Here is a 26849-nt window from a genome sequence, read left to right as displayed (position 1 = left end):
AAATAATGTGTCTGTTTCAGTGCCATTTTATAGCTTATTAGAAGGGGAGGATTTTCATGAGAAAATGAAAGTAGAGAAGCAGAAACTTAAAACTACACAATTTACTTCACACTTAACAATAAATTGAAGTTTGATAAGGAAATTACAAGCACTTTGCAGGTCTACCTAAACCAACCTTTATATTCACCCAAAAATCATTCACTCGCCCTCATGTCATTCAAAACCTGTATGACTTTTTTCCTCAGTAGAACATAGACATGTTCTAGAAGAAAGTAAAAGGTCTTCTTGTGTTCTGCAGAAGAAAGAAAATCATATATAATTTAGTTTACATATGCTTTAGGGATTTGTGGCCATTTGGGGAGGAGGATGGAAAGTTATTGAGAAACCAGTTTAAACACTGAAGGATTGTAATAGCTGCAGTTACAGTAAGTAGTATATGATCATAATATGACATTAAACGTCCTGATCAAACAGGACCATAAGTTTGATTTCCTCTGAAATCAACATCCAGACTTGAGACATTGTGAAACACAAAAACAGCCTTTAATGATCTAGAACACCAGAGCTTCATCAATTTGATCACGTTTTCAAGCACATGACTAAAAGAAGTAATCCATGCATTTCCCAAGCTTCATGTCATCTGTAGGTTACAGGGATGCTGGAGGCTATTGGGTAAACTTTATTTTTCGTTCTTTCTTAGCTAATATCTTATTTGAGTTTTTTTTAAAAAGCAAGGAGTAGGTTGAAAGCAAGAACAATAGCTATAGATAACTTCAAAATAAATACAACCAATTTAAGAACAAATAAATAAAGCACAGGAAAAAAGGGTTACAAATTGTTAATTATTAGAAATTTCTCACATCATACAAATGGAGTCTGTATAATGTACCCTTACATTATGCAGGCTTCATTCATATAGGCTAACGTGAGATATTTCTATTAAAATATTAATTTATATAAATGTATATATATTTGCAAGGATCATACAATCTCTTTACAAAATGTTGCAAGTGCAACATCATTTATGTGAAAGATGTGTGGTAAACTCTTTCTGGGAATAGTGACATGCAACATGCAAATATGTACTGTAGTGACAAAAGTAAAATTTAAAATTTTCATTGAGACCTAATAAATTGTTAGAGCTGCAAAAAGAAGATGGTTTGAGGCAAATGTTTAAAGTAAATGGTTGTTGTTGTTTTTTAAATACAATTTTGTATTTTAATTGTGATAACCTCCATAAATCTGCAACCTTTTAAATATTACATGTTAGATCTGATGGTCTCAATCAACCTTTTGTCATTACATGTGTAGCAGATCCATTTCTGTAGGCTACATAAAGAATTCCAGACAGCAGGATGGCTTCAAAACGACTGCATTTATTGACCCTGGAAACATTGAACAGAATAATATCCGTTGCGCCAACCTCTTCCCACGTTATACACAATATTATCTGGGAAGAGTGAGAAGAAAACAAGTGCGTCACGCACCGCCAGCGTCCATTTGCGATCTGAGGCTGACTGACGTAACCCGCGCACTCTCCAAAGGCATAGGGTGCAACACTCATTAGCGTCCCACTTAACGAAACAGCTTAATTAATTGATAGTTCCTAACCACAATAACATTGCATGACTCACTCGTATAAGTATTTAATACAAAATGAAACCGAAAGTCTTTTACTTCATAGGAAATTTGTTTTGGGAAGTTCATCCTATAAAAATAAAATATTATACAATGAATATTTCTCTCTTCCCAACTTGCTACACATGCAATATTACATTGCGAGAAACGTGTTTAAAGAGGTATTATGGTGGTTTCCTTTTTTACAGTTACTTGTTTTAGAAGAGAAAACAAAATCCGTTGACCACTGAATGTTTTAACACTGTTTTGCGCTGACTGTTATTCGGTCTAGAATGAATTGTAATGTTTATGACATCAAACTGTGTATTTGTAGTCATTTATATTCAAATACTCTTATGTATTGTTATTCATATGTTTTATTGTTATTGTTGGTTACCATTTATTAAGTAGGCTATAGATGTCTATTTAAAGGGTTAGTTCACCCAAAAATGGAAATTCTGTCAGTAATTACTCACCCTCATGTTGTTCCAACCGCGTAAGACTTTCGTTCATCTTCGGAACCCAAATTAAGATACTTTTTATTAAATCTGAGAGCTGTCTCACTCCTCATTGACATGAAGAAGTCACACTACCAGCTATTTCAACACTGCGAAACAAAAACTAATTTATTGTTGTCTTTGATGAATTTTCAGACTGTATACAGCGTGTGACAGAAATAAAAATTATATTTGCCACCAGAAAACACAGCCTCTTCTGTGCAAGTGCAACATATTCATTTAAGATGAAAAAGCTTCAATACTCGAGAACATTTTATTAAGCATATATGTCACAGTGTTGCTTACACAATTTCTGAAACTATAGCAATAAAAATTTAAATACACACAAAACCACAAAACTCACACACAACATGCAAAACATCAGACATTTCTTGCAAAAGCAAATACATAATTCAAAACTATTTTAACTCTTTCAGAAAATGGTGTTTTTGCGTAGGAACTCTACACACAAACATAAAATGATTAGCCACATGCACGCCAAATTACACACAAGTGAAGCTGCTGTGAAACAATCTATAGCTTGTACATTCAATATATATTGTGATCAGAATTATTGGAACCCCTGGTAATTATGATCAAAGATGGCTGTAAAAATAAACTTATCCTTTTGATCTTTCATTCAACAGATAAGGAACTCCCGCACACTATCATTACTTGCAATTAAATTGAATTTATTATCAACGTCTGTTTTCATAACTTAATGGAAACGTTCTCTCAAAGTTCCTCTAACATATTTTTGTAAGAAGAGATGCTGCACTTCTCTTCTTAATTTTGAATCAACTGCTGATTTATAAGTGCATGTGCTCCTCAAGTTCACACAGCTGGAATCTTTCTTTAAAATAAATGTTACTTGGTTTGATATTTACTTATCTAATGCAATGACATTCAGACATACATTTTTGTGGCCACTGTCCAGAATCAAGAAGTCTATCTGTGATCTTCTGAATGCAAAACACTGCAAGGCAATAAACAAACATGAAACAAAAGCGCGAACAAAATAGGAAATAGGTGCCTGTATTAAAACAGCAAAAACCTGATTTTCCAAACAACAGAGGTAAGTCTGACTTCGATCAGTCATCATCGCCCTCTAGTGACTGATATACAACAGGACGCTTTTTCATCCATATGATCTCTGTGGTTCCCCTACACTATAAATCCCAATATTGTCATTAATAAAGAAATCAAGTTATCATAACTTAACATTACTTATAATAGCAAGTTTTGTGTACTCATTTGGCAGCAAAAATCTTTCAGATTAAGATTTGAAGTGTTATGAACTCAACATTTCAAGTTATTTAAATGATTAGATATGTCTCTGTTTAATATGATTGGTCCTGCCTGAAACACGCTGATTGGTTGATACACAAGGCAGTAATTTTTTTGTTCATCTGAATTTGCTGATGCAGGCAGCAGGCCAGAGTCACTGACACTGCATAAAAACAGTAATTTCAGGGTTAAATCTGAGATTGGACATTTCAGTGAAAAAAATGTCACTGTGAAAAAAATTCCCACCTTCAGCCTTGCTGAGAAACCGTATTATGGTAAGTGTTAATTCATAAAACTATTTTAAATAACATGTTTGAACATAACATCAAAATTTGTTCAATTTTGTAACAGTTTTTCAACTTTATTTTCTAGCCCGACGTTGTTTTCAAGCCTTTTATTCCCGCTCCTGCTCCAATCAAATCTTGCGTGCTGACACCGTCCGGTATTTTCTGTGAGAGTTACATCAGACGAAGGTAAGTGTGAATTCATAAAATCATTGTAAGTAATATGTTTCCCATAACACAACGCCAAGGTTTTACAATGTCATATTTTTTATGTGATAGCCCTATAGTCTAATAGGGGCCCTGTGCCTATCTCTGGGTTCCTGGCTTAGAAAAAGATATGCACTAAAACAGATTGTGTGTAGTATAGCTTAATTTTGTGCCGATTTTTTCAATTGTTTATGTTGCCCCCCCAAACAAGCCAAATGCCCCCCCCCCCCCCCCCCCCCCCAAACATGACATCCTGGTAACCCCTCTGATGTACATCGGCTAGTACAAACGGCAAGCTCAGCCCCGAGGAGCAAAAGGGAAAAAGGGTTCAAGATGTTGAAGGATTAATCTATTTCAAATATGCTTCCTTACATAACATCACGGTAAAGAATATTGTATTTAGTGTTTAAGGGTAAGATAATGATTCTGCTCAGCAAAGTTGCCTTTCCTGTTTTCTCCTTATTGTCTTTAATGGCTCTTGGAGTCCCAGTATCACTCAGACTGATGGGATTAGCACACGAATGATTCGTCTATGCAATTTGCAATGCAATAGACTGTTATGCTGATTGAATTAGGATTGGCCAGACGTTCAGTCTAGGGTGTTTTTACCTAAACCTGAATACCTAATTTACATGCTTTGTTTGAATTTGTCTCCACCTTAAAAAGTCCCTCCTCCTAAAAAGCTTATAAGACACCATGAACAATTATGTACTTCAGACTGTTTTGGAAGAACTGCAGAAACGTCCTCAATAAAGAATAAACTTCTTGAACGTATCCCAAACGTCTCCTGGTTTTGCTGAAAAAGTTTACAACAATGTATATATCTAATTACACCGACAACTATGAAGGTAAGTTAAACAGCTAGCTGACTGGCAAGCTAGCTAAAGTTAGCTCAGTTAGTTAACGTTAGGGTGTAACTTTGACAACTTGACAGGCTATTTGATACAGTGTAGTGTTTTGATGATGTACGATTAATGCATAACATGAATGATGTTCAATTCCCCACAGTTTCAAACAAAGATTCATCAGGAAGAGTGAGAGTCAGGGCTGCCTGTTACAGGTCGATGAGAAAGAGCGAGAAGCCTCATAAGGAGAAAATGTCAATTTGATGGATAAATTAAATATATTCTGTAATCACATTTTGGTAATGTAGGCTAATTACGCCGTCACATCTTAGCGCGAAACGCTGCTTGGATAGTTTCAAGATAGTTAAAAATAATTAATAATACAACAATAATTGAATTGTTCATATGTGTTTATTCTTGTCACATCCACATGCAGTCTGTACCGCAGTCGCTTGGACTTGCATGCCTACAGCTGAAACTAACGTCTCTGCAACCCGCAGTAAAGAAATTTGTTGAAAAACATCAAGCACATCATGGCTCACACTAATTTTCAAATCAATTTCGAAAGTTTGAATTCGAAAGTTCAAACAAATCATTCTGCTTTTTCCCTGTTAATGTTCTCCGTTGAAAATAGTTTATAAGAATGCTAATTGTTTGCTGACTGGCTGTTCGCGGTACAGCTGCTGTTAATTAGGCCTACATTTTGAATGACAAATTTGTCACTGTTGCATTTTTTGGCTGCTCCTTGCTGATTGGCTGCTATTTGCATAAGCCACATAATTAAATTTTGAATGTCAAATTTGTAACCGTTGCATTTCGTCAGCACTGATACACTGATTAAGGCTACAAAGTACTTAGACAAATGTGCCGACGGAGCAACAGGGCAAGTTGACATTTGACACACTTTTAAAAACTACTACGATGGAGTCCTGCGCTTCAGCCAATCACAGACAGGTCTGATGCGCTTCAGCCAACAGATCATAGACAAAGAAATGGACACAGCGACCCCATAGACTTCAACGGAGAAAAGTGAAGCAAATTAGAAGCACTCACTTCCTGATGGCTGAACGTACTGCTGAGCATGACGACGTAGATGTGACGTGAGCAACCTGTCTGACAGTTGTAAGTCTTCTAGTAGCTGTGCCAAGAGAAATCTGAATCATTCCCTTCCGAATCTTGCAGAGACGGAGAGTGTGAGTAGGAGCTGTCCATAAGCTAGGAGCAGGAGCAACTGTGTGACTCTCTATGTGCTTCTCCCTTGACTTTATCTGACTTTATGCCTCCACGTCCCCCCGATTGACTGCGAGCTTCTCCTCCTGTCTATACGGTAATTTCCAGAGAGTCGCGTGGTTATGACGCAATCGTTAGCCTGTTATTACAAAAACTGCTTCTACGCGGCCATAACGTAAGATACAAGGTAATGGAGCATTTTATACATTGTCGTGTTTCTATAGAAATAAACAATGGACAAATAGAGTCTTTAAACACCTCAGATTAAAGTTATTCGCCAAAATGAATGGGAGTCAATGGAATGCTAACAGCAGGTGATGGCTTGTTAGCCAATGGCGGCGCCCGGGGATGGTACGCTTTCCGGGTGCAGGATTACCCCCCTGTAACAGACAGGTCTGACTTGGGTGCAAAACCAATCAAAACTTCCAATTCGCTGGGGGGCGGGACTTCAAACCGCGCTTTGACATTCAATCACTGGCGCTCGTGTTTTGAATCAGTATCGCTAACGCTAAAATTAGTAATAAAACAATTGCTTATGATAACAAGGAAAGCTAGTATGTTTGCTTATACTGTCAAACACTACAATTTGTATCATAATATCATGTTTTGCTCCAAAATCACAATACATGTCCGTTGTGTTTGAAATTACTTCTGTGGTTTCATGTTGCTTCTTAACACAGAGTGAGAATATATTATTTTATTAAATTTTGGGTTAGTTCAACCAAAAATTAAAATTAGCCCATGATTTACTCACCCTCAAGTCCTCCTAGGTGTACATGCCATTCTTATTTCAGACAAATACAATCGAAGAGTTATATTAAAAAAATGTCCTGGCTCTTCCAAGCTTTATAATGGGAGTGAATGGCTGGAAAAAAATTGAAACCCAAAAAAGTGCATCCATTCATGATAAAAAAAATAATAAATCCACATGGCTCCAGTGGGTTAATAAAGGCCTTCGAAAGCGAAGCCATGGGTTTTTGTAAGAAAGATACCCATATTTATACCTTATCTTATAATCTAAATAACTAGCTTCCGCCAGACGACCGTACGCATACGCAAATTGACTTGCGCCACAAGAGAAACCTGTGACACATAACGTAGGATGTAGGAGTATCGTAAGCTTAGACGCCACTCGCAGTTTAAACAAATAGGGCTGTGCAACAAACTGAAGCTCCTCTTCTATTATATAGAAATCCTCCGACATTTCACTTTAAAATTGCTATTTCGCGACCAGGGTTTTGTTTTGCTCTTACTTCTGAGCTTCCATGTTCGTCATTACGCTGTGCGTCGGGTCAGGGGTTAGTCTTCCACCGTAAATCGATGCGTATGGCCATCTGGCAGAAGCTAGTGATTAAAGTTTATAAAGTTTTAAATATTGGTATTTTCCTTAAACGCATGACTTCACTTCAGAAGGCCTTTATTAACCCCCTGGAGTAAAAGTTGAGCAATTTTAGCATGGATGGACGCACTTTTATGGGCTTCAATCTTTCTCATGGGATAATTTTCCTTTTTGGATGAACTATCTCTTTAAAGACATACATCATTCTTATGAAAATACCTGAAATAGCTTGATGAACACAGATATATTATCGCTATTATTTGTTTGTCTTCATGTTTCATCAGTCAAAACGTCTCTATCTGCATGTTATTATATCCATATAAGGCATTTCCTGAAACATCATAAGTTTAATACTTCTATGAATCTCACTTGTGGACTTTCTGCATGAGGGATGAATCAGTATGTACTGGGCTTCCAGTATGAATGAAACAGATGACATAGCGCTCTATATCGCTATCATCTCCCTATTTTGGGTAAAAATAGAAAAATAAGTACTTGTAACGTAGTTACTTAGTTTTTAAGCAAACTACTTATTTACTCTTACTTGAGTCATATTATTTTTCAGTACTTCTACTTACTCAAGTAAATTATTACTTAAGTAGCAATACTTTTATTATGTACAATTTTTTTGTACTCTTTCCACCATATAGGTGTACCTTAGTGATTCAGGATAAGACAAAAACACGTTTTGGAAAATGGATTCATTATGTACTCGCTCATTACATAAATGTTGTACACTTTAAATACAATAAGTTACGGATTTAATAACAATCAGCGCACAACAGTGTTAAAACATTCAGTGGTCAATGGATTTTGCTTTCTCTTCTAAAACAAGTAACTGTAAAAAAAAGGAAACCACTAACATGTTTGCTGCAATGCAATATTGCATGACATGACAAAAGGTTGATTGAGATCATCTGATCTAACATGTCTTTAAAAGGTTTCAGATTTTTGGAGGTATAGTTATCACAATTAAAATACAAAATTTTATTTCCCAAAAAAAAAACATATTTACTTTCATCAAGATTTGCCTCAGACCATCTTCTTTTTGCAGCTCTAACAATTTATTAGGTCTCAATGAAAAATATTTTTTTTTACTTTTGTCACTACAGTACGTATTTGCATGTTGCATGTCACTATTCCCAGAAAGAGTTTACCACACATCTTTCACATAAATGATGTTGCACTTGAAACATTTTGTAAAGAGATTTCAGTGTATGATCCTTGCAAATATATATACATTTATATAAATTAATATTTTAATAGAAATATCTCACATTATATGAATGAAGTCTGCATAATACAAGGGTACATTATGCAGACTCCATTCGTATAACGTGAGATATTTCTATTAAGAAGTAACTATTTTAAACCTTTTTTTTCTGTGCTTTATTTATGTTAGACCATTTTTTTGTTCTTTAATTGGTTTGTATTTATTTTGAAGTAGCTATTGTTCTTGCTTTCATACTCCTGGCTTTTTTGTTAAAAACCTCAAATAAGATATTAAAGGAACACTCCACCGTTTTTTTCATATTAAACTATGTTATTCCCTTAACTAAGACGAGTTGATATATATATACATCTTTCGTCTCAGTGCGTGCACTCAATCGCTCTGGCGCGCGATGACACTTTGATAGCACTTAGCTTAGCTCAGTTCATTCATTAGGGACCAAACAGAGATATGACCAAACACCTCGTTTTCCCTATTTAAATACAATTACACGAGTAGTTACACGACCAAGTATGGTGACACAAAATAAAACGTGGCGCTTTTCTAAGCGGGTCAAAAGGATAATAATGTATGGCGGAATAGCACTGGGAGCACTTCGACTCGTTTTATTTTGACTCGTTTTATTTTGTGTCACTATACTTGGTCGTGTAATAGGCGGATCTTTTGTGACGTCATTGTTTATGTTTGTCGCGTTGCATCATGGGAATCGTGTGGCAAGAAACACCGCTAGATACCTGTAATTTGATTGTTTTGCACGTTTGGAGGAGGATTTAGTGAAGAGGATGGTTCCGTCTTGCTGTGGTCGATTGTACGGCTTGTTGGGGGCCTGATAAAAAGTTTTTTTGAATTCCCTCCGAAAAGGATCGCGAAAAACGAAAGAAATGAACCTGGACGCTCCGAAAAAAGCCTGGATTCTTGCAGCTAAGTTACTGATCGAGTTTGTGAGGCTCATTTTGTTCATGGTAAGTCTTCGTGACTATGTATTTATAGAAGATTTAATAAAAAAATTTTTTTAAAAATGAGTCAAATCAACCGAGTCATATTTCTTTCGGTTTGGCAGAAAAGATCGGCCCAACTTTTCGAGAAACAAAATAATCATAGGCCTCCAGACTTTTGAAAGCCTTTAATCTTTCATGAGTGAAGGGTCCAGGGGTTTCTATTAAATAAGAATAAATGTCTCTGGTGGCCAAGACACGGGCGAGTCGGACCAACGTTTTTTGTCATCCCAGATCTCATATGGGCTTTGCCTTTGAATAACTTCGATTTTGTCATCAATACAAATTTTGAGCTTCTCTCCAAACCTCCTCCGGTCTTCAGATGTTAAAGTGCTTATATATTGTGGATTTCGCCCGCTAACTCTCTTGAAAGTGCTCGTCGCGTCTTTACAGCCCGCCATACGGTTTGTTTTGTTGCCACACAACCACTCGCGCATGCGTACAAAGATGTCAACAAAGATCCTCCTATTACTCGTGTAACTGTATTTAAATAGGGAAAATGTGGAGGTGTTTGGTCGCATCTCTGTTTGGTCCCTAATGAATGAACTGGGCTAAGCTAAGTGCTATCAAAGTGTCGCCGCGCGCCAGAGCGATTGAGTGCACGCACTGAGACGAGAGAGGTATGTATCAACTCGTTAAGGGAATAACATAGTTTAATATGAAAAAACAGTGGAGTATCCCTTTAACAAAGAAAGAAAAATAAAGTTTACCCAATAGGCTCTAGCATTCCTGTAACCTACAGATGACATGAAGCTTGGGAAATGCATGGATTACTTCTTTTAGTCATGTGCTTGAAAACGTGATCAAATTGACGAAGCTCTGGTGTTCTAGATCATTAAAGGCTGTTTTTGTGTTTCACAATGTCTCAAGTCTGATTGTTGATTTCAGAGGAAATGAAACTTATGGTCCTGTTTGATCAGGATGTGTAATGTCATATATGATCATATACTACTTACTGTAACTGCAGCTATTACAATCCTTCAGTGTTTAAACTGGTTTCTCAATAACTTTCCATCCTCCTCAACCAGATGGCCACAAATCCCTAAAGCATATTATGTAAACTATATGATTTTCTTTCTTCTGCAGAACACAAGATCTTTTACTTTCTTCTAGAACATGTCTATGTTCTACTGAGGGAAAAAGTCATACAGGTTTTGAATGACATGAGGGCGAGTGAATGATTTTTGGGTGAACTATCAGTAAGAATAGGTTTAGGTAGACCTGCAAAGTGCTTCTAATTTCCTTATCAAACTTCAATTTATTGTTATTGTGTAGTCTTAAGTTTTTGCTTCTCTACTTTCTTTTTCCCATGAAGATCCTCCCCCTCTGATAAGCTATAAAATGGCACTGAAACAGACACATTGTTTCATTCTCCTCCTGATCAAAGATGGATCTGCAAATCTCAGTTTTTCTCCTGTTCATTCTCTTCACTGCAGGTACGAAGACAAATAGTGTTTGTGATGTTACTGGGTACAAATACAGATCATTGATGTCTCTTTCTTTATTTTTCTCTTCCTAAAGGACACTCTCTCAGCTGTTATGAGTGCATGAGTATGACGGGTTCTTGTGCCAATCAGAAGTTAAAAACATGTCCCAGTGGATCTTCCAATTGCGTGAGTTTAACAACAGCAAGACAAGGTAGGAAGACCAGCATGACAGATCGAGTGGTGTAAATATAACTTCTCATATAACTGTGACTCGTTTTCTTGGCAGAACTTACTAAATCAATCACAGAATATTCTGATTATTTCTGCTGTTTAAATTGTTTTCTATCAGATTGTTTTGCTAACAATTGCAATTGTATTATTAAAAACATTTGAAATAAGAAAACTAGTAAATTTTTAACATTTATAATTTTTCCATCAAAATAACATGTAGGCCTACTGGTCTTTTCTGTATCATTCATATTTTAGATCAATTTAGAATCAGAGTGATGGCTAAAGATTGTACTGCTGACTGTCAAAGTGGGTTCATGAACTTCGGCATTTCAAAGGCGTCTTCTTCCTGCTGTAACACAGACCAGTGTAACGTCCAAGATGCTCCAGGTATTGTGCTTTACTGACCTTGTGCAAATGACTATATCTTCTTTAAAGTCAACATTCATTTTACTTGCAAAGGACATTCAGTCAGGAAATAAAATACAGGGTGTGGCTCGTCTGTTGTGAACTGACTGAATGGAGCAGCTTGTTACATTATATTATACTATATACTAGTACATGTTTTCCTCCTGTAGATCCCTCTAACATCCCCAATGGAAGGAAATGTTACTATTGTGATGGACAGAGCTGCTCAAACACAGTGGACTGTTCAGGGAATGAAGATCGGTGTGTTAAAGCAACAGGTGAGAATCTGGAAAAGGACGAAGATTGTTGTTATTTTTGTTTCTCCACCATTTATTTTAAATATTTGATACAAATCACATACAGCTACTGCCAGCCTAGACTAACCTTTGTTCTCTTTCTTTTCATCAGTGACTGTTGGAAGCCTGTCTGATGTTGTAAAAGGCTGTGCGACTACATCTATTTGTGACGCCACATTTATTCCTAGTATTCAGGGCATCTCGTGTTGTGAGGGGAACCTGTGTAACGGGGCTCAGAGTGTCACCCAGAGCTTCCTGTTCCTCTGCTGTTCTCTGCTCTCCTACTTCATGATGCACTGAATACAGCAGATCTTCACATTCTACAATCACACACGCTGTACTGAATATATAGCTCGTATTTTTCTGTAGATTGTGTTCAGATGTGATAAACTGAATTTATACAGGAAAATATATGTATTCATCATCTAATTTCAGGGCTCATTTTTAAATCTTCATGATGTAAACCGTTCAAAATAAAGAGCAATTTTTTTTTCTTTAATAAAAAACTTTTAAATCATGTCCAGAAGAAACAAGTATGATCATTATTTAATTATTAAAAAAGGAAAATTTTCACCTGTAATGTTTTGATTTTGTCCTACAAACTAAAGTTCCTCTAAATAAAAAAATATTTTGCTCAATACTTTTTGTTTTAAGTGTGTAACTAGCTAGCATGGTATTTACACATTGTGTAACTGTAACCAAGGTGAAAAGGAAATATATTTAAATTGCACTTTTTGTACATACTTAATATATTTAAATTATACTATACTAAGTGCGTATTAAATTTATAATTTTAAACAACTTCAAGTATATTAAAGGTGGGGTATGTGATTCTCTTTTTTTGGCCGTTTTTTCAAAATCACTTGAAATCCTATTCCTAACCCACTTACAGCCACTGAGTTAGAAGCACTGAAATGAAAATTAAGCAATTTAATCATCTGTGTAATGGGCAGGACTCGAAAAACTCCAGCCAATCATTTCCAAGACCACCTAGAATCATTGGACAGTAAGTGCGTCAATCAAACGGTCGTACCATAGGAAAAGGAAAAGGAGTCAAAGGAAAGAAGGTAGGACTATTTGAGTTGTGTATTTTCAAAATCTGCCGGCCGTTTTGCAAATCACATACCCCACCTTTAAGTGTATTTCAAGATATGCTTAAAAACTATTTTAAACTATTTGCAATATATTTTAATATATTAAATTGTGCTAAAATAGAACCACTTCAAGTACATTTAATGCATTTAAGTGTATTTCTTTACAGTTTATTTAAAATATAATTTCATATTTCTTAAACTAGTCAGAATATTTTTTATTGATTAAAATATAATTATTTTATTTTTATTTATTAGAATAATATTATTTTTGAATCTTCATTTTAATGTACAATAGCATTTCAGCTCATTAGAAATGCATTATTACACTAATAGTTTATTATAAAGCTGTTTTATTCAGTATTCAAAATGGTATATTAAAAGTGCAAAAATAATTAAATATAAATGTTAAGACACACACATTTTGAAATCAAGAAAACTTTAATAAACTATCTTGTGTACATTGCAAAATAAATACATAAAAATACATTAAAAAAGTACAGCAGCATATACAATCTCTTGAACAAAATACATTATAATAAAGATCAGTGAAATGCTATGGCAGAAAAGTACACTATGAATATTACATCACTAAAAAAATAAGCATCACAATGCAATTTTCAAAAAAAAAAAAAAAAAGTTACGGAATAACAATGTGCATTATTTACAAACTTAGGCCTACAAATGGCTGAACCAAAGAAACAGAAGAGTTTAAATGTCACATCTTCATCTTCAAGTGGACGATCACTTCTTTGAGTATGACTCATTTCCTGCAACTGGGGGCTTGTGGTTCAGACACTGAGACAGACACACACATTTGAAGACTGCTTTTTCACAGGATCTGTGAAAGAGAAGAAGAATTTATATACAATTAACCAATGATTAACATTTTTGTATCCATGTTTGAATATATGTATTATAATTTGCATAGATATGCATTCGAATTTCGTTGACTTCTCAGTTTACCTTTCAAAGCTTTGACTATATCCTCATCAAGCTAAACATGAGTGTCTATTTTTATCCTCTTGTCTGTTGTCACTATAAAGCACTTTATGGGTTACATTGAACATGAAATTAGAAGAAGCCTAACACAACTTAGTCAGCAGAGTTCAATCAAAAAGTCACTGATATAGTTATTTGCAGCAATAAAGCAACCTGTGAGTATTACCCACATGAAAGAACCTATGAGGATATATGTGCATATATGAAACCTATATGCAGTGTATATGCACATATATTCTGCATATATACAGCATATATGCACATATATGATAATATATATGCTGCATATATGCGTATATATGCCACATATAGGGAAAATTGAGGTGCATATATGTGCATATACATGCCATATAGGTCTCCTGTATCCTGGTCTCAGTGTATTGCCTACACTGTAAAAAAAAGTGTAATTTTACAGGTAATGGTCTGTATTTTGTTTTACAGAATTTTACCGTTTTGTCATTATACAGTGAATGCCTGTTATTTTACAGATATTGCTGTAATTTAAAGGTCCACTATTAAATTTACAGGTAATTGCTTGTATTTTGGTTTTACATCAATTTTACGTTTTTTAAAAGGAACTTGTCTGTATTTTTACAAAGTAATATTTTACAGATTTTTTTCTGTGAAATTGGAAAACAAAGAAAAGAAGGTATAACTGCAGAAATCTGCATCTATTCAATATGTTGTCCTTACAGATTATTAAGCATGTGGGGGTTAAAGTGAGTTTTTTTAAGGTTAAATAATAGTATTTGTACATATAGTAGCCACATGCAGTAGGCCTGTAGGAATTCTTTTAGGCTAGTCTTTTAATCTTGTCTTGCAAATAGATGCTCATTTTGATCATTATTTCATTGTCTTATTCTCCCATAATTTCATGTAGCCTATATTTTATTAATATTTTTCCAAATCTCCGTTGCTGCACATTCAGGGCTTTGTGGCGCAAAAAGTGGGTATGCGCTATATGCGGCGCATAGGGGAGCGCAGCACCAGGGGGGCGCCAAAGCGATGGTAATTTTTTTTTTTTTTTAAATCTATATGTAGCTGCTGTTGTGCGTTTCTAAATAATTTCTGCATTTCCTCAATGTTATATAACTTTTTAGAGGACTAACAGGCTAGAGTAGGATTTTCATAAGATTCCATCATAGAATTTTGACATGGGGGAGGAGGGCGGGATAATATCGCGAGCAGGCGGGGGCGCCGTGAGCGCTGAGCGAGCAGGTACGAGTCGATAAAGATGGATAAAGCAAAAAAGCTGTCGGGACTAAAAATAGAAAAAGAAAGAGGGAAAAGGAGATGGCATGTCAACTGATGCGCCAGCAGCTAAATAAGTGGATGGTCAAAGGCAACAGGTAGGATTTAAAGTGTGACGTCCACGCATGTAGGCTAGGAGATTCCCGGTGGGCCGACGTGCTTTTTGGGCCGATACATCTAATAGGCTATTTTTTTTTTTGTCTTTGTCTCAATGGCCCACAAAACTAGTACATCGGCGGCCCATTCGTTTTGTTTTGTTTTGTTTTGTTTTAATAATTAATAATTGGCGGCGCTGGGTAAGTACCGTTGTTATACATTAGTAAAAAAAAAAATATTATTAATTAATTATTATTAATAATTTTTTTTGTTGTTGTTGTTGTTGACATTTTTCATTAAACACGTAGGCTAGATCAGCGGCCCATTGGTTCTTTTCTTGATTGACACTGGGCTGGCCCAATCACATCTATAGAAATTAGTACAAAACTAATTATGAAAGTTTCCTTTATTTTTCAGTGCATTTGTTTTACAAAATATGGCTATTACTATCATGGGACTAATATTATATTATTATGTAGCAGTCTAATGTAGACAGACACTGTTACTAAAATAGGTTTGAATTTTTCCTTGTTTAATTTGCACACTGAATATGGGTTGGAGCTTTTAATTTTGAACTCTCAAAGTGCACCAGATTGATGAATTCAACACTAAAAAGCACAAAATTTTCTTACGGGGGGGCATGCCCCCCAACCCCCCTAGAGGGACAGAGGTCTCAGCAGTGGATTAATCACTGTGAAATATACTTCAATTTTATTAAACTATATACTTAAACTATATACTTTATTAAACTACTATACTTATTTCATCTGTTAACTATCACTCGTTCACTCATTAGACTACATGGCACAGTTCTTTATTTCTTTGGGGTTTTTTTTTTGGAGGGGGGGGGGGGGCGCCAAAATTGTTGCTGCATACCCCTCTGAAACTGGGTTGCGCCCTGTGTGTGTGTGCACACGCGCGCGATGACGCAGATTCAAATTCGCCGCCATTACATTTCCGCTGTTTAGTCCCGCCCACAACGGTTAGCTGATCAGTCGAGTTTGGATCTGTATCAAGGGCAAGCAGGAGGTTTGAATTCAGTCTACTTTCGTGAAGTGGATTGTGACATCAACAGTGGGTCAAAGCAATCGTATTCGTCGAGAGCAGCCGTGAGCAGGAGTCCTTTTGTCAGTCCGTTTGGATCACTGATCTTTATAATGTCATAGCCTTGCGAGTTAATTAATTAATGCCTAAAAATGTAAAAGTTTTACCTTATAAAGAATTTAGTTTAATTAATTTTAAAATTCGTGAATGGGAACATGATTTATTGAAAATATTTGAAAATACAAGTGGTTCTTCAGTCAATACTTTTTTAATGGCTTGTCAACTTTCCATTCCTCCGCTGCGTGTAGATTAAAACCTTCGTCGAGACAAACTTTAAGTTATCTTGAGAAAGCCGGACCAGATAGTTTGAAGAAGTTTGAAGAAGTGATTCTAGTCAGCACTGGATTCTACCCACCACCGGATTGTTGTCAGCACGGAACACATTTCTGAGCTTGTGAATGCTGATTCTTGTCAGTGCTGGATTATGACTGGAAAAATAATAGAATCCTTGCAAAAGAAACGATACATAGCTAAGCTTACATGTCACATTAAACTGTCAGATTTTAGAATGTCGTAGGCACCTATTTTACATGCTTAATCTTGTCTTGCCTGGATCTTTGGTGTAAACTCATGAACGCCCCCCATGAACACCTGAACGCCCCCCTTTCAGAAATCTTGCTGCCTAGAGGTGGAAAGCAACAGCAAAATGCATGGTGGTGAATGTGTGTGCAACCGCAGAAAAAGCACCCCATCTCTAGCCCCAGATTTTCAGATTTTTCTCAACAATAATCCAAACACACCTTATCAGATTCAGAAGGGCTATTGCCAAAACAACAAACATAACTAACTCCTCATTAACCAACTAAACTATACTAAAAGAAAAGTACAAAATAAGCTGTCTAACTACCATAAACAGGAGAAAAAGTTGAATTCAAAATGAAATTGCACCCCCCTGTCCTGTCAGGGTTCTGTCACTTCGGTAGTTTATTCTTGGTTTTGTGACAAGAGCCCTGAGTCCTGACACTCCTGCTTTGTCTTGTCTGTTCTTTCCAAGTGAATTGTCTTGTGTGTGGAGCGTGGGTGTTCGGATCCCTGTGTTGTGCCGAATTCTGAGCCCCCCAAGTTATTACCCCCTAGTAGTGGTAGTGCGATCTATCTTGATGTGTGAGCGTGTGGTTTCGAGTTCTTCTGCCCACATGTGTTGTTGTGTTCTGTGTAGCACGCGATTTGTGTTTACGTGGCTGGTGTTTTTCACTGGCTGTGCAGTTACATGTTTTTGTGAACACGCATCAGTGTTCTCATTAACTGTGTGTTCATGCAGTAGCATTGTTAACCAACATAAGCCCGCAAATGCGTTGCTGACCAAGCAATTAAATCAGTTGATGACCGCTGTTGACCTCATTAATTAACATAAACATTGCTTCCGTGACCAAATTTAGAAAGCTGCAAACATTGTTCGCTGATCAATATTTAGGCCTATATGTGAATAAGTCTTAAATCTGCTTATCATTTAAAGCAATCGTGTCTCTTCTTGGATTAAACTGCTCGATTCCTGATTTTTATTGAACGTCTTGAAGCATCAAAGTTATGGAATAGACTTGCAATTGAGGGACAGACATCTCCCAAGTAATATCGGTTTGGAACGACATGAGGTTGAGTATATGATGGCATTTTCATCTTTGGGTGAACTAACGCGGCAACGCCAAATCGACCAGTGCTATGATGCTGAGCCAGAGACAGACACTCTCAGTGCTTCATATAGGCTATCACAACTGTGCAAACTGTTTTTTTTTCACCAGCAACACCAGCAATGTTTAATTTAGGTTTAATTTAAATACACGTAGTACTAGCAAAAAATCCACATTTAGTTTGTAAAATACACACTGATGTCTATGATGGCAATTAAAACTCTTCTAATGTGACACCGTTTTTATTCACGTCAGAAATATAGTGTAGCTAGTTTACTTTTAGTTTTACTACTTCCCCCAGTTAACCGACCACTTACTGTCATGTCTTTCGGGAGAAGTTGATGAATTTGCGCGTTGTAAATGTATGCCTCAACTCTGATTGGTTCTGTTCACGAGCTGGGGTGGGACTTACAATTTTATTGGGTCCTTCTGATGTTTGTCACTGACTGAATAATCAATAAAAACTTTATATCGGACTAAATCATTTTTAGGGAGGTAAGAGAAGTAGATATTTGGAAAAAAAATATTTAACCAAATTGCATGTTTTTGAGGTTTTCATTTAAATCTCAGGCATACAACTAATATAAATTTTAGAATTACTCATACAACAGGGGCCTATATAGTATAACTGCTGGATTTTGTGGGGCCTCCTGGGCAGCGGGGGCCCCTATAATTGTCACCACCTTTCAGTCCACTAGCGACGGCCATGACTCTGATTCTCTGCGCTGAAGAGCAAACTACATGACGGCGCCGATCACCCGTTACCATACATGGTCATTATAAAAGTATTTAAAATACAAAAAACAATCACTAACACATATTTGAGAATAGGAATATAATATAGCCTATTTCAAAATAAGAAGACAATTGTTCAAGCCAAAACCAAGAGGTTTATTTTCTCATAGCTAAACGGACTCTAAACGGCCTACCAAAGTACAATTTTTGTTATGCGGTTTAAAGTCAAATAAATATATATTTTTAAATGTCTCACTTAAAATATTACTGTTAGGTGATTCAGAATAAAATGTTACACATATGATCGGATGTGAGGGGCCTGAGATCCTGACTTTGCTTGGGGCCTCCAAAATGGTAAACCCGCCCCTCTGTTCACGTCTGGTTTTGTGTGCGCACATGGCTCTAGATAGTTTTCAATGGCCATGTGCTTGTGTTTTTGTCATGTTTGATGTGAGCACATTGTTCCTTGTGCCATTTGTTATTGTGTAACCCAGCCAATCTTGAATATTGGTTAACTTGCCCCAACTATGTCCTCCCTCGTTACCTGCCTTGTTTGCTCCCTATTTATTCTAGTGTTTGCAGTCCTGTGCCACATATTGTCTGCCTGTCAAAACTTCCTCTCTTTTCCAGCCTTAAGTCGGTCATGTTTGTTTGTTTTTGTTTTTGTTTTATTTGTATTAAAGAAAAAGCCCATTTATCTGCATTACTGAGTCCTCGCCTCATCCCTTTACCCACAACCCTGACACCACCTCCCTCATAAAGAAGAAATAATTGAGCTATTAAATTAATAGACTTCAAGTAAACCAAGAGCAAAACAGATTAATCAAAATACAAATAATCAAAAAGAAGTTAGCATTCATAACAGTTGAGAGAGTGTCCTTTAGTAATAATACAGAGAGATTCAGTGATCAGGGGCCTGTTTCAATAAGGAGAAAACTTGAACTCTGAGTTGATTTATCCTGAGATGGAAAATTCTGAGTTTTTGGTTTCAGAACAGCCGAATTGAGTTAGTTCAATCAACTCTGAGTAGGTTGACTCTGAGTTAAGCGCGTGCACCATGAAAAGCCATGATCAATGGAGCTCCGAAATTACGATTCACCATGGCAACAGCACCACGCCAAAAAGACGTCCGCATACTTCCGAGTCAATACAAAGGTATAATTCTTAATCACTGTTATATTATTAGATGCAAACTGACAGAAAGGTAAGTTATTGAAATAATAGCCTACTAATTTTCTATTTCAATGTGCCGCAGCGGTTTCCATGTTAATGCTCTTTTCACATAATTAAATCCTCTCTAATCCAACCTGTTACATTTTTTAATTAGGCTAATGAAATTAACATTTGACTTCTAAGTTACTCCGCCAACAGCAAGAATGCAGAGGCTGGACCTGCACCACCACTGATAGATGAGGAGGAGATACACACAATATTGAAAGTATATTAAAATTCAACAGAACAGGAAATTCACCTCTGGGTTTGCCTAAGAAAACCTGCTCCTGACCAGGAGAGTAAGTGACTCTGAGTATAAGTTACCTCTCTTTCAGAAACGGCTTGATTTGAATGAATGAATGAATGAATTAAACGGGCCCCTGGATTTGTACTCTGTATCATTGCAACACTATTTGTTTTTGTACTTGCAGTGAACAGAATGAAAAAGAAAAACTGAGATTTGCAGATCTATCTTTGATCAGGAGGGGAGTTCTCACCCTCATGCCTGTCCAAACCTGTAGGACTTTCTTCTGTGGAACACAAAAGTGCCTTTGTGTGTGTGTGTGTATGTGTGTGTGTGTGTGTGTGTGTGTGTGTGTGTGTGTGTGTGTGTGTGTGTGTGTGTGTGTTTTATTTAATTTTTATTAAATTTTTTTGTTCATGTAATGAAGGAAAATGTTGTTTGGGTGCATATGTTCTTTAAAATATCTTGTGTAAAAAAAAAAAAACTTTCATCATGAAATTTATAAATGGATATTTATAAATATTACTTTATGATATTTTAGGTATTTACCTACAGTAGCATCCGGGGGGTGAGGGTGGAAAGTTATTGAGTAATCAAGACTGGTTTCACTGATCTTTTAATTTACTTAATTGGGTAACACTTTAGAATACTGTATCTTACTTACTGCATAACTTATAAGGAATTATTGAAGAACTAATAGGTAATTCTTCATTAACTAGTTATTCACTACTGTTAACTACTAAGGAAGAAGTGTTAACTAATCAGTATGTAAAATAATTTTATGATTGTGTTAAGTAACAGTTAGTTAATCAATAACTAATTAACTCTGTCATACACTGTAAAAAATGAATCATGAGTCTAGTAATTTTCATTAAAAAAATTGAGGTGATCATTAGAAATATTATGTATATTTTATTAAGAAAATTGTGGTTCAGTGTTTTATTGAAAATATTGAGAACATTTCACTAATAACACCAAGAGATGCATTTTCCTATTTTTTTTAAGGAAACATACACAATTTTAAGGCTTGACTGATAGACTGATAAACCTCATAAAATTAAGGACAAGGGGCTACCTATTTATTTTAAGAGAATTAGCTAATTTATGCGGTTTTATTTAGAGACACCATTGTTTGTTCCCAGCATGCTTTGCAACATGGCTGGAAATGGAGAGTAAATCTTGAAATTAAGTGTTATTTCATGTGTTTTTGAGTAAAGGGAAACATCTGTTAATGTTTAATGTTCAGGTATGTTTGACATTTGAAAGAGTTTCTATTATGTTAAAGTTTTGATCGTTACCATTGTGCAGAAGAGTAGGGCTTATGGTTAGGTTGTGAATAACTGCATTTTTTTTATATTCTGAAGCATATTGTTATATACATACAGCAATAACTCTGCTAATGATAGTGCAGTAACAAGTTTGATTCTGTGCTGTCCTAGCAGCATACAGTCTTTTTATAAAACAATATATCTCAAAGTTAAATATAAACAGGTCATATCCATTCACTTGACTTCACACAATTTTGAGAATAAAAAATACTTAAAATAAAAAAGCATGTTTCACTAAAAAATTGTAATTCATTATGTCATAGACTAAATAAATTAGGGCATTTTACATGATTTATTCAGGTAGATTCCATGAATGAAATCAAACTTTAACTACTCAAAAATATTATGTGTAATATTGTTACCATCATTTTTTTTAAGTAAATGGCAGTAACATTTTTTACAGTGTACCGCCTGAAGAACTACTATTAATTATTACTAATTAAGGTTCAAGAAGACTAATTAAGAAGTAACTAATGAACAGTCATACAAACTACATTGAGTTGTGACCTTCCTTATTTACTAATGTTATTAATAGAAGTAGTATTATGAAAATACAATTTTAACAAATGCATACAATGTTAAAGAGGTTTTTACTTGTGTGGTTTTTTGAGTGTGTTCTGTAAGAAATCAACTTCAGAAAGGAACCCCACTCAACTTACCTCAGATTAGTTTTTTATATTTTATATACCTGTAAACTGTATATACCTGTATACTGTGTGTGTCTGTTTTCCTCAGCATATGCCATTGAGTAAATTCATGTATTTGAGGCAACGACTGAGGGAAACTGAAAGGGAGCTTATTAGTAATTCATAAATAATTGTCAAATAATTCTGCAGGAATTACTTATAACCTGATTAGTAATTAATAAAGAACTATCAAATAATTATCCAGGAATTAGGCTACTTTACCCTGAAGCTGTATTCTAAAGTGAAAATATAGGGAACTTATTAGTAATTAATAAAGAATTATTAGATCATTCTTCAGGAATTACTTAGAACCTGATACAGTATTCTAAAGTGAAAATATAGGGAACCCATTAGTAATTAATAAAGAACTATCAAATAATTATCCAGGAATTAGGCTACTTTTACCCTGAAGCCGTATTCTAAAGTGAAAATATAGGGAACTTATTAGTAATTAATAAAGAATTATTAGATCATTCTTCAGGAATTACTTAGAACCTGATACAGTATTCTAAAGTGAAAATATAGGGAACCCATTAGTAATTAATAAAGAATTACAGACCGCCACCCTGCGTTTCACTCATAGCCAAAATATGCTGTTACTGACTCCATAACCTGCCCATAAACAAACAGTGCACAGCTCTAAGAACATATTTTAACATCTGATGTTTTAGGATCTTTAGAAATAAAAACATTTGTTTTATGCAAGGAATCAGGCGTTTCCATCACGCAAAAAAGACAGACTCGTTAGCTAGCTTTGACATTGTGTACTTGTATGTTGCCTTGCATAAAATAACATGATTTATAGCACAGTAATGATTTTATAGATTCAATAAAACGTACACAAACCTGTATTTCACTGAAGAAATGCACCATATCGGCATTGTATGTTAGTTACTTCTTAGTTATTTTTCTTGAACCTTAATAAGTAGATAATTAATAATAGCTCATAGGGAGGTATGACAGAATTCATTAGTTATTGATTAACTAACTGTTACTTAACACAACAATAAAATTATATTACATACTGATTAGTTAACACAACTTCTTTAGTAGTTAACAATAGTGAAGAAGTAGTTAATGAAGAATTACCTATTAGAACTTCAATAATTCCTTATAAGTTATGCAGTAAGTAAGATACAGTATTCTAAAGTGTTACCCTTAATTGTTTCAACTAGCTAAATCATAAGAATTACAACAGATTCAGTTCTTCAGTATGACCTATATGTGCACATGCATAGGAACATCCTGTTTGAACAGAACCATAACTTTCATTTACTCTAAAATCATGAGCGGATATGCGACTCAAAACACAACCACAGACTAACCACAAAAAAAAAAAAAAAAAAAAAAAACACAGATGTGAAACATAAAAACTGAGCCTTAAATGACCTAACACACAATCATCTTGAACACATTCTGAAGCATATTAGGAAATTATTTTTATGGCAAAAATAGGCTGTGAAACCTTTTTATTAGATTTCACGTTTGTGATTTGCCATTGGCAAAGCCTTGTTTTTTCTCAGCATTATAGATTTGAGGGAAAAATATGCCAGTGATTCAAACTGCTTTACCATTATTTTAATCAATTATAATTTTATGAAATTAAATTAAAGATTGAAATAATTAAATTTAATTAAAATATTTATATAAAAAAAAGTGCCCCTATGCTATTTTTAAGATTCCTAATTTTGTTTTAGAGTCTCCTACAATAGGTTTACATGCATCAAAGGTCAAAAAACACTTTTATTTTCTCTTAATATACATTGCACATTTAGAACAGAAAATAATAATAATTAAATTAAAGGGTACATAACATGCACAGTTTCACCTAATCTCATGTTAATCTTGAGTACCTATAGAGTAGTAGTGCATCCTTAATATCTCCAAAAAGTGTTTAGTTTTATTATAATTTTAAAAGAAAAAACAGCTTTCCGATTCTCTCCGGGAAAAGCCGAGGTCCTGGAGGCGGAGCTATAGAGTCAAGCGGTAGCGCTGATTTCCAGCAAAAGACAGAAATCTGATCCAGTTGTACTTACATGAATGGCTGGGGTCTTTTATCACTGGGACCGCTCCACGTTTTAATAGCAAACGATTTGCAAATCCAGCGTCGAGGCCTTGTTAATAAAACATTCGTCACTCAAATGACCAGAACACATAACCGCACTTCCTACACTCCGTTGCTGCCCCGGAAAAACAAACTGCATCCACTGTTCCTGTAACACTGGGTTCTTTGGAAAACTGAACACGGTAAGCTTTCCCTCACATCCAAATACACACTTTTTTGGAGACATTCTTGAACAAATCCTATGCAGCGCTGGCGCCGATGATTTCCTGTTGAAGCGCGTTGATGTGCGCGGCCTCGCTCTCCTCTAGTCGACGTGCGCGCGGCCGCGCTTTTCCGAGAGAAATGCTCATATAAGGAGTTCCACTCTGATCTACGTCATTAGATCCACGATCTAAAAAAACCCAGCCGAAACTTGCACCAACCCGGAAGTAAGATTTTCAGCACAGAAATTCTCCGTTATTCGTCCAAAATATTTTTTTTAAACTTTGACCATGTTTAGCATGAGAATCCATCTCTTTAACAGTGTAAACAACTCTGAATACATGAAACACCATTGTACCCCCCCTTTAAATAAAAAAGACAATATTACTGTCAGGTTTGCACAAACGAAGCAGACAAGATAAACAGGAAGTAGATAATCAGATGAGGCTTAATTGAATGATAACCAAGTCTCTTTCTCTCAGATGCAGATGATGAAGTTTCACTGATGATGGGATGAAGACAGGCTGAAGAAGATCGGGATCGACGGTGAGTATGCAGATAGGTGATGTAGAGAGTCTGTGTGTCATGATATGACGAGATCAGACAATGACTGAAGGTGACTGCAGGTATATATGGGTGAGTGGTGATGAGATCCAGGTGACGGTGATTAGTAATCCGGTGATAATGAACGGGTTAATGACTGAGTAGGCGGAGTGCGGGAACGAGTGGGAGGAGCTGGTGATCGAATCCTGACTGAATTTATAAATCTGTTGGTTTATCTTGAATGTTTTACACAAAACGCGATGGGTTTGTAACTGTTTCTATGGCCGCGGTCTCGCGGTAGAGTACGTTATAAATTATGCTAAAAGTTATATCTTAATTTATGGCTAAAAAATACAAATAATTGTTATAACAATAAGTTTAAAACGTAATACGTTGGTTTTATCAGTTCAGTATTTTCGAAGAAAGGTTTTCCCTAACGCGTCAGTAGGCCTAACGTTACAGACACTGGGCCCTATTTTAACGATCTGAAACGCAAGTGTCAAGCGCAAAGCTCAAGTAACTTTGTGGGCAGGTCTCGGCGCTGTTGCTATTTTCCCGGCGGGATAAATGACTCTTGCGCCTGGCGCAAATCTAAAAGGGGTTGGTCTGAAGTAGCTTCATTATTCATAGGTGTGGTTTGGGCGTAACGTGAAATAAACCAATCAGAGCGTCATCTCACATTCCCTTTAAGAGCAGGCGCGCTTGTTCTATTGCGGATTCCTATTATAACGGCGGATTTGCCAGACGCACGCCAGGAGCGGTTCATAGCCGAGGAGACCGACGTTCTCGTCAGGGACGTTGGGGATGGAGAAACACACCCAAATTAACTTCGGTTAAACAGGCGTATGATAATTTGGGTAAATGTGTAAGCTAGATGTATGCTTTTATAATAAACTATCTATCTATCTATCTATCTATCTATCTATCGTAATAATGTATGATTTGCAAAAATGATAACTGCTGCGTCTGTGTGTAGATGAGAGAATCAAAGTGTATGCGCGTTGTGCACACGCTACATTGATTAAGGCCAAGCATGCGCCCTTAAAATAGCATATGAATAACATGCGCCACTGACTTTAAACTGGGTTTTTTTCGGTCAGTGGCGGAATTGTTTTCTAAACCTGCAAAATAGCATGAGGGAATGTTTGCGCCGGAACACGCCTCCTCTTTGCGCTGAACCGCCCCCGGGGAGCGCAAGTGTATTTCTTAGTTAACCGACGTGCGTCTGTGGAGGGAAAAGTCCGCTGTGCGCGGGTGCAAAATAGGAATGATACATGCGTCGGTGTACAAAGTCAATTGCGCTGGGTGCAAGATAGGGCCCACTATGTCAAGTGCACATAACTCGAAAGGGAACCAACGAATATTCAAAATACTTAAAACTAAACATACCTCTGAATTTATGTGCTTCGTCGTCGGTGATATTTATTCTGGCTTCTTTCAATTTCTGAAGAAGATCCTCCGTCGACAGCGTCAGGAGTGAGACAGCCATCATGGAATAACCATCGTTTTTGTGCACAGTCCCTCCCAACTTCTTCTAGTGCGCATAAAGTGCACTGCGCGGGCTACAATCCCATTGGCTGGTAAAATGCGTGTACTTTTACTTTGAGGCAAAGTAAAAGTACCCCATATCATTTTAAATAAACGTTGAATAGTATTCGTCTACATTGCTTTTAAAAACTGCTTTTGCTAAAAAAAGATTAATATATATGTATTTATTTTAACTCTAAATTAAAACTTAAAACTTATCTTACAAGTTAAAACAGCTATTATAT

At 35.9% G+C, this 26849-nt stretch overlaps 1 protein-coding gene across 1 annotated transcript; it reads left to right on the top strand.

The window, feature by feature from the left end:
• Nucleotides 1–10895: 10895 nt before the first annotated feature.
• Nucleotides 10896–12527, top strand: LOC307145159 (urokinase plasminogen activator surface receptor-like). The gene is made up of 5 exons (XM_079848018.1): nt 10896–10968; nt 11054–11170; nt 11446–11577; nt 11766–11873; nt 12004–12527. The coding sequence occupies exons 1-5, from the start codon at nt 10920–10922 to the stop codon at nt 12189–12191; spliced, it is 594 nt and encodes a 197-aa protein (XP_079704144.1). The 5' UTR covers nt 10896–10919; the 3' UTR covers nt 12192–12527.
• The last annotated feature ends 14322 nt before the right edge of the window (nt 12528–26849 follow it).

The sequence above is a fragment of the Squalius cephalus genome (genome assembly GCF_949319135.1).
Source record: "Squalius cephalus genome assembly, chromosome: 17".
Lineage (NCBI taxonomy): Eukaryota > Metazoa > Chordata > Actinopteri > Cypriniformes > Leuciscidae > Squalius > Squalius cephalus.
The sequence above is the reverse complement of the archived record's forward strand: the minus strand, read 5'-3'. Positions and strand labels throughout refer to the sequence as shown.